This window comes from Apteryx rowi, unplaced genomic scaffold (assembly GCF_003343035.1).
Source record: "Apteryx rowi isolate R43461 unplaced genomic scaffold, aptRow1 scaffold_470, whole genome shotgun sequence".
In the NCBI taxonomy this organism is placed as follows: domain Eukaryota; kingdom Metazoa; phylum Chordata; class Aves; order Apterygiformes; family Apterygidae; genus Apteryx; species Apteryx rowi.
The window spans coordinates 616,728-629,381 of NW_020450728.1; the positions used below are offsets into that span (position 1 = coordinate 616,728).

The 12,654-nt window shown below is 41.1% G+C and overlaps 1 protein-coding gene across 8 annotated transcripts in view; it reads left to right on the forward strand.

Annotated features, from left to right (window-relative positions):
• Nucleotides 1-20: 20 nt before the first annotated feature.
• The window catches only part of KAT2B (lysine acetyltransferase 2B), a 45,875-nt gene continuing 33,241 nt past the window's right edge, over nucleotides 21-12,654 (forward strand). For 4 of the 8 annotated variants that reach the window (XM_026078136.1, XM_026078133.1, XM_026078132.1 and 1 more), the window contains exons 1-2: nucleotides 50-150; nucleotides 8,550-8,676. In XM_026078136.1, the coding sequence (XP_025933921.1) occupies nucleotides 8,628-8,676 (49 nt within the window). In that variant the 5' untranslated portion in view covers nucleotides 50-150; nucleotides 8,550-8,627. Of the gene's footprint in view, nucleotides 151-8,549; nucleotides 8,677-10,073; nucleotides 10,271-12,654 lie in introns of those variants that run through there. The other 4 variants (XM_026078130.1, XM_026078129.1, XM_026078137.1 and 1 more) reach the window with 3 other exon arrangements.

Here is a 12,654-nt window from a genome sequence, read left to right on the forward strand (position 1 = left end):
GGGGGGGTGGCCGCCGGGGGGCCGGCGCGCACCGTCGCCGAGAGCCCCGGGGGGCCCGGCTCGGCGCGCACCGCCGGCAAGAAGGCGCAGCTGCGCGCCGCTCCGCGGGCCAAGAAGCTGGAGAAGCTGGGCGTCTACTCCGCTTGCAAGGTACGGCGCCGGCCGCGGGCGCCCACCCGCCCACGGAGGGTGGGGATTGAGGCGGCCGGGGAGGGGACGGAGGGAGGGAAGGAGGCAGGCGGTGGGGAAGGGCCGGGCCGGGCCGGGCGGGGGGCGGCCGGCTGCAGCGCCGCGCTCCCCGCTGCCGGGAACCGCGGAAGTGGCGCGGCTGGTGGTTCCTCCGCCCCCCGGAGCCTTCCAGCCAGGAGCAGCAAGAATGAGCCCGAAGCACGCCGAAAACAAGCCCTCGCGCGGAGCACCTCCCTCCTCCTCCTTCCTCCCCTGCCCCGTCGATCCGGGCAATAGCGGACGTGCCCGTCCCGCCGCCCCCGCCCGGGCCCCGCGGGGTCGCTCGCCCTTGCCCGGGGGGAGGCGTCGGGGCGAGCGGCTCCGGCCCTGCCGCGGGCTTAACCGCGCCCCGCAGCTGCTGCCCGCGTAGACACCGCGCGGGGCCGGTGTGTCCCACGGGGGGCGGCGGGGGGGCCCCTTCGTCCCGGGGGCTGGGCCGGCCTCGCGCCCCGGCGAGGGCTGTCGCCACCCAAACGCCGCTGCTCCGAGCTGGCACCGTCGCTAGCGGCTTTGGCAGAGGAGCAAAGAAGCGCCGTCTCTCTGTTTGGGAAAGTTGTCCCCGCTGGTCACCTCGGTGCAGGCAGGGCACGGAGGCCTCTCTCGTCTGCAGTGCTGTCGGGCTTTCTGTGCTCACCTTAGTGACACTGCCCTGGGTTTCCCTCCGTGCATCTTTCCCTCTGCCTGGATTTTTCTTCTGGATGGGGAAAACAGGGCTTGATTGCTGCTGGAGATTGAGAGGGCCTGGTCACAGTTGCAGCTTTGCAATCTTTGGAGGTCCGTGACACCTGGTGTTGTCATCTGTGCCTGGGCACATGGACTGTGCTGCACACAGCGCAGGGCCAGTGTGCTCTGAGCATGGGCCATCAGCTGTGTTACTGCTGTCATGGCCATTCACGGATGCACAGCAACTCTGACGCGTTCAGGGTGGCAGTGGTGTTATGAAATCTTCTAGTAATGTTTCTGGCATTGAAAATAATTGAGCTGTTTGTGAAAAAGTGTATTTTATTTTCTTTGTTCCCTTAGATCAGAACTCTCAGAAGGGCAAATGTGAAGTGAAGGGCTAACCTAAATGCTAATATACATGAGGAAGCACTATAATATGGCTCTGTAGTCCTGTCTGGTGATGTGAGGTGCTTTAACTGTAAGCTGAAAGCATGTTGCAATGCTAAGTCATATGAGGCCAAGTTAAGGAAACCACACACACGCTTCAATTTTTTAGCTGTTTACAAATATTCAGGCATCTCCTCTTAGACTTGATGCATATGTGGGACATCACAAGATGCCACCAATGCCGGTAACGTAAAAGAGCAGTTAGTGTGTTTGAAACTTGAGGCCCTCATTGCAGGATGGGTGACATGGTTCAAAACTTTCTGGTGCTTATTCCCCTCTGCCTCCCAGTATTTTAATGTTACCAAGACTTGCGATGCTGTTAAACAGCATTGGACAGGGAAGGTGTGAGATTTTCATGAGCTGTTAGGGGTGTGTGTGTGTGTGCAGGAGGGGTGAGTGGGCATGATTCTCCCCCTTTCCTTCCCTAGTCAGATCTTTTTTTCTTCCCTTTGTGGATCTCCAGCGATGGGTGCAGAGCAGTGGCAGTTTGCATTGCAGGTGCTGTGACGAGGTAGCATTATTGGCCTTAGTCTCCCGTCCTTCTGCGGCAAGTCAGAGCCATGTCCTCACTGGCACTGTAGTGAGCTGAGCCCGTGCGACCTGTGGCTAGGGCACCCCGGAGCCAGGCACAACTGCAGAACCAAACACTGCCCTGTGCTCAGATTAAAATGCAAAACCAACCTTTGCTACTTTGCTTTTCTTCAGTAATTTAATACCAGGCAGCATTCTTTCATGTCGCAAAACATAAGCAAGTGGACGAACAGGAAACTTCTTGTAAACTAATCAAGCAGTTTGTCCTATGGGATAAGGAGGGAGGAGAGCAGAAGAATGTGCTRTTTTTCTTTTTGAACAACTGGCAGGTGCTCCAGAACTGCAGTGCTTGGCTCACAACATCGGTGGTTTGCAAGGGACTGGACTGTAGCAGTGCAGGGAATAACTTTGAACTTTCTTACTTTGGGCTGAAACTTTGATTCCATTTATTTTGCCTGTTTCCATTTGTGAGAGAGAGAGAGGTATCAAACACTTGCACCATCTCCGGTCCCAAAATGAGGTAACTTATGTTTTCATTCAAGTAGCAGCCATACGTGAATCTTGTGTAAATGTGCATAGAGCTGTTCAGGTTGGCGTGGAGAAAGTATGCAATGCCATCCTTAGCACTGGTGGCCTTCTCCCATGTAAAATGGGAGAGGAAAGTACTGCTTCAGCACATAAAGTTGAATAGAAACTTAAGCTCTCAGACATGGAGAGGAGCAGAGGCAGCGAGCCCCTTCGTTTGGGCTGAGGAGAAGCAGCGCTAGGAGGTGGGAAGAGCACGGTTGCGGAGTGGCAGCGGCTGGGCCTTGCTGGCGGCAGCAGCAATGCGCCGTGCTGGAGACAGGACTGCCCTGCGCACAACCGCCGTGCGAGCAGGCTGCTCCGGCCCCAGGAGGGAACGAACCCCCTCGTCACTCTTCAGCGATCCCTCTGCTTCAGCTTTTGGGAGATACAGCCAAAAACTGCAGGCAGAGACGTCTTCAGGATGCATATCATCTCAGCAGAGCTAGACTGAGGATTTTGGAATGAGCTTGGGGAGCCACTGACCCAGCCTAGGACTGTAGAAAATGTTTTGTTGTCGTTGTTTTGGGGTTTTCTTTTCTCTTTGTTTGGTTCTTATTTCCCTGATAAAGAATTGAGACAGGAGAATTGTAGTTGTCAAGCTTGACCATTTCTCCCTGTGAAGAAGGTGGTCAGGGACAGAAGGGAGAGGAAAAAGCTATTCTGGGTAAAATACCTTTTAAAATGACCCAGGGGAGGGGGGAGAAGGAAGGGTATTTTGAACAATAAGTTATATATTAAGAATTGGCACAGTTCTCCTGAATTTTAGAAAATACCTGGTATTCCTTTATGCTTTGTAGGGCAGTATTTGGCACTGCTATAACTGTAGAAATATGAATGGCCACACACACAGTTTTTGTTTTTTCCAGTGTGAAACTGAGCATGATGCATGCGAGCTTGCCTCACATTCATATAAAAGCAGCGCTGTGTGATTTACACCCATAAATAAATTTAATGAAAATGCAAGAGGAAGTCTTACTGACTTTCTTCTTCCCTATTGGTTTACTGTATCTGAAAATACAGTCCCCTCTCCAGTCCCACTGGGAGCTTTTCCTGTAAACCAGTTTAAATATGTACTATTTTTGTACACTAGTGTTTTCTGTAAAATTGATTATTTCTTATTTTATACATATTACAGTAATGCCTTGATGCTTACAAATGTAATTAAGAGCCTAGTGGATTAAGGCATTTGCACAAATAGTAGGGAGTAATATGTCCTTAAAGCCCTCATGCTTTAAAAAAAAAAAAAAATCCCCCAAAACATGGACAAAAAGTGAGAAGGACGTGATGAGATGATTTGACCAAGGCTGTGCAGCAGGTTAGTGGCAGAGTTTGAAGGGAAAGCTGGTTCTCCCAGGCTGCAGACCAGCTGCTGAACCTTGGTAGAGTGCACTGCTTCCCACTTGTCACTTCATATTCTGATCCTGGAGTGACCTCTATGGTGTTTTCCTGTTCCTACACATGAAAAATAGTTCATAATGTAACTATGTACCACTGTTTCCATAATGAAATATTTTTTCCTAGCTTTCCTAAAGCAGATTGAGATGAGGCAGACTCATTACTGCTGGACTCTGCATGGTGGGAGTACAGCTCCTCGAAGCTCAACTGAAGATGTATTAAGGTCATTTTCTGGAGAAATAACAGAAGTATGTAGGACATGTAGAGGATATTTAAGGCTTTCTTATGATCATTTTTATAGTGGGGCAAATCTGTTTCACAGTGTCTTACAGGCCCAGTTAAAGTCCTTAAGTTAAATAAGAAATCTCTCATTAACTTAACTAGGTGGAATTTGGATTCTTATTACTAATAAAAACCTTTATATAGTAGCCTACATCTATTCTATAGGTGAGAGAAACAGTGGGAAAAATAGATACTAAAATACTTGGATTGATGAATAAAGAAAAAATTTGGTCTTAGAGTTAAACATTGAACTGATTATTTTCTATTGCTAAAGACAAATGGATCTGCTGATTTCCTGATATGTATGAGTAGATCTCTAAGCAGTATCTAAATGTTTTCATAGATTTGTATGTACATTTGAGTAAGAAAAATATATAAATTCATCAATGTTTTTGTTATGGTTTGTGTGATGTTCTTTATTAAAACATTAATTTGAGATTACTACTTATGGGAGAAAACCATTTTATAGTAGGGTATGCTACACAGCTTTTATGCTGAGAGGAAAAATAATTTTTCTAGAGTACCTGTACTTGTTGGAAGTAGGAGGTTGTGTAATGTTGTGTATATACAATTTGTTGAGTCTGCTTTGCATCTCAGTTACTAGACAGGGCAGTCTGTATGATTTTGAGTTGAGAACTGAGTAAAATAGTGGTTTTGAAACCCAGTTTTAAGACTCTTCAGGTCTTTTACTTTGTAAGTTAGCTTGAAACTTGTCTTCCTATGCCCATTTTACCATCTGTAAAATGGGAAGAATATTTTAGTCCATAACCTACAGCAACGTTATTCATTTGTATTATTTAGACTTCTTTCACTTGTATTATTTGAGCATCTAAACCCACTGAAAAGGGGCCTAGTTGTTTAATGTTGTAACTTTCAAATGCTTTCCTAATAAAAATGTTAACAATGTATCTTAAAATATGCTGTTTTATTTTGCTATCCATTTTTAACCCAGTATCAGTTTATTCAGTATTTCAAAGAAAACAATAACTTTCATTTGTCTAGACCTGCCGTTTTCACCGTCCTTAGAAAATTAAACTGTTTAAAATCTACACTACAGCACTCCATGTAACATGGAAGGTCACAAAAAAAGATTATTGAAAGAATGGCATACCATGCGAAATGTACATAACTTCTATGTTGTTGTTTTTACTGAGGGCAGTGATGTGTAAGTGTTGTGTTTTATTATACTGCATTCATCCAATTTTATTAAAAACTACCAATTAAGATAGTGTTCATGATCCTTGGTCTTGCAAAGGTGGCATTCATTACCTTACAAGCTTCAGTAAGGCAAAAGTCCCTAATTTTCTTCAGTGTCTTTATCAAAGCTCTGCAGATGTCCCAGAAAACAAGGCTCCAAGGACTGGATGTACCAGTTCAAATGTTTCTCTTCCTTCCTCCCCTCAAAACTGTTTTTGATCTTAAAAAAAGTTTTTGAGGAGGTGAAGTCATACTTTATTTTCTAATGAAAAGCAGATGAGTGACACAAAGAAAGAAAGAAGCTGAAGACAGTCAAAGAAAGGAATGAATTAACAAAACACTGTGGAAGACTTGAAATAACTCAGCAATTTAAGCCACTGAGGAATGTACATCGAGTATTCAGTGCAAAATACTTGCACTGTCAAGACCTATAATGAAAGCTTAGTTTTAGAGAGGACCTTTTCAGGTTGTGCTTCTCCTTTGTTTACAGAACTTTTATGCCAATTCTGGTGTTTTATAGAGAGATTAAAAAAACCCAAACAACTGATAGTTGTTTGAGAAAGATCTCTGGAATAATTTGAGCAATACAAATTAACGTCTGCTTCAAAAGATCTGGCAAGAAAATACTACTGAGAGCAGAAGAAAATCTGCCATTGAACACACTGTTTTTATTCTTCTGTGGATGGGTTGATATTTATTTTTGGCAGTTTAAGTGAGCCGTTATCACGATTCATACATCTGTTTGTTTGCATCTTTGCTGTTAATTATTGTGTGACACTAAAGTTTGTGTAGTTACTCACTGTTTATAGAGTTTAGGCTTTATAGTAAACATAATGTGGTGAGCTTCTGAGAAACGTTGCTTCCACTCAGAGAAAAAATGCTCAAAATGCTTGTATTTTGTGTGTGTGTGTGTGTGTGTGTGTGTGTGTGTGATGTTTCATTGTGGTATGATTTAAGGCAAATAATAATAAGCATTATGTTATGTCAGTTATTTATAGTGTTGAACATTTGTCCTGAAAGCTGCATGGGAAGGATCAAATCTTACTTCCCTAAAAATAATATTCAATCATTTGTTTTTCTGAGAACTTCTTTATGATTCTCTTGAATTCACTTTGGCAATATTCAAATTTTCTGACAGTTGTCTTTCTGACAGCATTGCTCTTTGATTTAACTGTGAAAACTCTCATGGCAACATTGTCTCTTGCACAAAGCAAATGTGGATAGCTTATTTGGCATGGGGTTTGGCTAGCAAGATGCTAATTGAGAATGTCATCAAATCATCCCACAGATGTCCAAAGTCCCCACAACAGGGCCTTTCCTTGGGTCACAGGTGTCACTCAATCACTGACCTGTCTTTCTAGTCATAAAACTTTAATAGATTTTACAGGCTTGGATAACTAACAAAAGTAAAATTGGCTCAGTGCCTGCGAAACTGTAAGAGACAGTTTCTGCTGTAAAATAACATTGGAGCCTTCCTCATTTCTCTAGTTGTATTACACTTAGAAAATGTGATAGAAAATAACATAAAATTCACCAAGATCTGTACAAATCCTTCCAGACGGCAGTTTGAGTTGTTTTATATATATGTGTGTGTGTGTGTGTGTAAATATTATATATATTATATATATAAATTTATAAAAATATTATATATATATAAAAATAATTTTAATCTTCTCCATGCTTCTCCACATTTCATACTGAAATCTCCCTTATGCCACATTATAAATGCATGTTGTGGTAGATAGTCTGCACCCACGCAGTAAGCTTGGAAGGCCAGTGGGCTCAGGTGACGTAGACTATCCCTTTTGCAAGGGAAGCATGTGAAGGGTGGTTTTACTGGGTGCTTGCAGGTGGTAGTCCAGGTCGTTCTGGTGGCCCCGGCTTCTGGAAACACCATTTGCATGCCAGACTGCACCAAATGTGGCCAGGTTCCATGGTGCGTGGGGCCATGAGTCCATCTAGGTGAATGCTGAAGCATTAGAGAGGCTGGAAACATCATCTGATGCTCAGCAAAACATAGGCAGTGGCTTTCTTAGTGCTCAGGTTGCTGAACATTGAAATTGGGTTGGAAGAGCGATATACCATCAGTCTGCAAAGCTGTCAGTCTTGGGAACTGTCAAGCTGCGCTCTTTTCTGCTTCTCTTAGGTGCTTCTTGCTTAGGTAAGATGGGATTTGGAAACACAAAAGGAAAATGAAATGGGTTCCTGAAATAGATTGTGTTAAAAGTGTTCAGAATCTATTTGAAAAATGACACGGTAGTGCAGGATATATTAACATCACAATTTTTTCCTACTAAGAGTGTTTCAGAGCCATGAATATTATGCAGCAGTTGGCATACTTTCCTCACTGAGGTCTTGGCGCTGCAAATTCATGAGTATCTCGTTACAGGCCAGTACATAGATATCTCTGAGCAGTAGAAAAGGATGCTTTTCTTATAATTAGGTCTTCAGATAGGAACATGAATGCTGTTAGAAGAACCTTACTGCCAAAATAACTAAAACCCCTTGGATATGCAGAAGAAAATCCCCTCCCATAAAGCTGCTCTTTGGCTGACTAGAATCGGTATTTCGGACTTCCAAATGTTTTGAAACACGATTACCCAAGTCACCACCTCTCCCTTAGCTGCCAGTGTTGTTTCACAGCCAGTGTGCGTAACTAAACTTCCCAGCATAAGCAGCAGGTCTCGTTGGTGGGGTCACTGCCTCTGGCATTCGTTGCCTTTGATGAGCTGGCTAAGCCTTGCCTTGGACAGCTTCGTTGAGCGGTGCAATCATTGTTTGCTTATTCCTGTTTATGCTTGCATCATGTCCTTATTTTTAGTTGTAGGATGCCTTGTTGGCAGTATAGCTGATAACATAGTGAGGTATGTGTTGCCCGTCAGATATTCTGTTTGTATTTAAATCCTTAAAAGTTTCTAGATGGCAGAATTTGTAAGTGCTGATATATTAGTAAGTGTCTGAACACTTCTTTCATGTAGGAACTAGAGTAAGGGCTTTCTGTAAAGGAATTAGCCAGTGTTTGAAAAATGTGTTCTTCTGAGCAGATTTCGGTTGCCAGAACTGTGTTAATCTTTCTGTTTGGGGTACTATTATTTTTTTCCTAACACATAAAGTCTATCTATGTGGTAGATAAACAAAACTTGCAATTAATAATGCTGCTTTTTATTACTCTTGAAATCATACTAGTTCAGCAAGCTCCTGTTTTTTATAGTATTGATATTCATTTATGTTGATTTCAGGCTGAGGAATCTTGTAAATGCAATGGCTGGAAAAACCCCAATCCACCTCCTACTCCTCCTCGAGCAGACCTGCAGCAGATGATTGTTAGCCTTACCGAGCCGTGTCGCAGCTGTAGCCATGCGCTAGGTAAGCTTTTTGCTTTCTCCTGGAATCCAGGTGTTTATACCCAGAAGTCTCTGCTGCTGCAAGATAAAATTCAAGATGACATGTTAGGACCTAGAAGTGATGTTATAATTGGACCCAAATGTCAATTAATTTGGATTAAAATATGTTGGGAAAACCCTAAGGTGATTTTCGAAGAAATTGAATGGAGACACAACTTCTAAAAATGCATACACTAACTTCCAAAAATCCATATCTTTTAAGTTGTTAAAATGCAAATGCATTGTTAAGCTACCCATAATAATTGTAATCTTTCATATAACATTTATTAACCTCGTGTTTTTTCATCTGCCAGGTGCTTTAGTTACAGTACAAGTGACTCTCTAGTGGATGTAAGCTGTATTCCATTTTGTTGCTATAGAACAAACTGCAAAATATTCTTGGACATTGTTAAAGCAAGTTCTCTTACCTACAGAAAGATTTGTTAGTTGCATAGCCTGAAAAAGAATGAGGCATCATTCTTACTTTTTGTTTAAAAAATTGCAGTTATCCAGAAAAAAGCTGATGACTCTATTTAGTAAAAGTTAAACTATAATAAGATTCAAAACTACTTGAAAAGAAGCAGTTGCTTTTTAATTTTTGTTGATATGACCCAAAATTTTGTTGATATGACCCAACAGTGAAATAAGAAGAAGGAAATGTAAAACCCTCACAATGGGCTATTTATRTATGTATTTTTGAAAGTAATAATGTACTTTGTGTGGAATTATTCAAACTATTCTTTTTTGGTATGGGTTTTGTTTCCTTTTTTGCTCCCTTCTCATTGTATGCCCTCATTACATTTGATCTATTTATGGGTTTTTCAGCAGTTTTCTTCCCTTTCCTTATATCCCAGATTTATGGTTTTGCTTGCAGATTATCAAATGCACAGTATCCCAGAGAGTTCAGTGACTTTAGTTAATTTAYTTTATTCAACTTTTTATCATTCAGTTTCTCTGCGCTGCCTTTGGTTATGCAGTCAAAGTAGCTTGTGTTATCCATCCTTTTCATTCCTGGCCTTTGAAGACAGAAGATTCTTTTTTTGGTGTTACAAGATGTTTTGTCTGTCATCTCCCTGTTTTTCAGTAGAATTTGTGGATACCATGTATTTTGCAGAAAAACCTCAGCAGTTCCAAGGAGCCTTATTTATTTATTTATTTTTATCAATTAAGAATCTTAAATCACTCATTAACTTGGGAACTAAGGTAAACCACTGTAGCAGTTAATACACCTTACCGAACAAACTGTAATTTATTTACTTCAACTTTATTGCTGTTTTTAGAAAAAGTAAAGTTTCTTAATTCTGCCAACTGCAGCTAATGAGAACGGTGCTTCATTTGAAATAACTCAAATGAATTACTGCCTGCTTCCTCCTACTACAGGCAAGAAATGTGTCTTTCAACAGTATTTTCCCAGATAGTTTTCCTGTTCATCTCTAAGTGTTCCTCCTCAATGCCTTTGAAAGCAGAATGACCAAGGTGTGCAAGCTTCAGATGTGTCACCTGCATTGCATTTTCTCATTCTCAAGGAGCCTTTGAAATAGCTCTGCAGAAATTCCTCTACTGCTTAACTCCAAAAAGTAAGATGTTAGGGTTTTTTGGTTTTTGTTTGCTTGTTTCCTTTTCTTCAGAAGGTGATCTTAGGCATCAGTGTGCGTTTTCTTACTCAGGACATCTTTCTGGAGTTGGTTTGGTCTTCAAACTAGTGCAGTTTTTGGTGCAAAAGTCTGTTTGGTGGTGCATATTAGTTTGTTGCACTTATTTCTGTTTACTTACCTACAGCATGCATTCTTTCACCAAAGTCATTAAAATAGTTTACATGCACATCTTGTGTTGCATTGTCTGCAAGTACTGCCTGTACTATTGACTGAGGCCTTTAAACTTATCGTGACACCAAAATATGCAGGCCACTGCTTCTGTGATTTGCCTTTCTCACTGTTGCTTGTCACTACTCCAGAGTTTTCTGGCCCTCTTAGGACCCTCGTCTGCTCTTAGCTCTTCAGTGTGCCGTGTTTTGCCACTAGACAGCCTGCTTCTCTTGTCCTTTTCTTTGTGGTCTGGATTTCCTCAGCCACACAGCTTGGCTCAATACTGGTTTTGTTGTGGATATTTCTTTTATCTGGGCAATGTGTTAGGTCACTAACATAATACTGTGAACCRGTGACTGAATTGTGGGTAGGGAGAACTCACTGTCCAGCAGCCTCGAGACCGGGTGTTTATGTAGTGAGAGGCTCTTCTCTCTTTTATATTTAATTGCTTTCTTCTGTGCTACAGGACATGTTTTCCTGTTGGTAATAATTTTCAGTCTTAGGTCTATTGTGCACTCTTAAAACTGGTTAATTTATGTGTTAATACACTAAGTATGCACTCAGGCTCCCTTTTTTCCTAGTACAATCTGTTCAGTTCCTGCTATGTACCTATATGTAGCATATTTAGGTATTTCTTCATTTACCTGTCCTCCTTCATAGTTTACTAGTGTTTTTATGCAGACATTCATTATTTTTGAGAAAGACTGCAGATATCTTCCTCATTACTCTGTTTTCTAATTGCTTTTTATTCATATGCTCAAGTACTTTCTTACTGAAGTTGCAAAACCAAAACAATTAACTTGCTATTTTCCAGGTCTTCATATTGTTGCATTGTCCTTGCTCTTTCTGCTTGCTTTCTTCTCCTGTGTACTGTAGCAACCTGTACTTGTGATTTTAAGTGCAACAGCAGCTGAGAAGGGATGTACCTTTTGGGCAATGCAGATGAATGGGGTTGTACAACTCAAGTCAAGAGTGGCACAGTATTTAATGTTAGTATACTAAAGCTTTTATTTTACTGAAAGGTTTAATATCAGCCACAAGAATCTGGGAACAAGTTGTGAACATCTCAAGTAAGGTAATTTGTTGGACTGACAAGCAAGCATCTGTGACTGTGGTAAATAGTAACCTGTAGTAAATACACGCTGGTAATACACTTGACTTATGTTACTTTTACATTCATTTCATGGGTTTTAATTCCAGAGTATAATGTAATATTAGTTCCAGAGTATAATAAAATGTTCAAATGTGGCCATGCAGAAGTCAAGGTAACTTTCAGTATTTTTATGGAAAATGGATGGAAATGGCTTCTTATGCTGAATTTGCTAGTTGAGTCCAAGACTTCTTTACTATGTTATCTAATGCAGTGCTCATCTAGGAGGGAATTCGTTACTTTAACAAGATCAGAACTGACAGCTGGGATTATTAAACTTTCATATCTTGTTCAAGGACTGAAATGAAATCATTTTATTCTGCCTAGAATGCTGGATATTTGTAATTAAAGAAAGCCCACACTGACCATCTTGCTTGCAGATGGAATTGTTCAGAGCTTAAGAGATTATATCATAAATGCTTATTTAAGTGGAAATGAATACAGGTACCTTTTTAATGTTCTGAGCCAAAGAAGCTGTCCTTTTTAGTTGAAGCTGCACAAAATTGTTGAATTTAAATGTTTTGACAGACGTCATACCAGACTTTCCAAAACAAACATCTTTGCTGAGTGGCCAACAAAAATGATCCTTTCAAGTCAATGTTATTTCTCTCCACTTCTTTTCTCCTTAAGGAATCAGATTTATGTTGAAAATGCCCTACCAGTCATAACCACATTGTCATATTTAGGATAATACGATAATTATCCAGTAAGTAAATACTGTTAAAAGATGTAAAAACTAATATGCTCGATCTTTTCAATCATTTTCCTTTGTTTTTAAAAGATATTTTCTTGACATTTCAGAGGAAAACTTATGCATACCATTTACATTGTCTTGGAGTCAGCTAAAATCATTACTTATTGTAATGCAAATGTCTTGTTCCAGGAACTGATTTTTGTTTTAAATTTTCTTCTCTCTTCCTGGGGCCAGTTGTTCAAACCAGCTTTAAATGGATGTCCCACTTTAAACCCCAAACTTTGGAAAATTGCAAATGTATAACTATATTTG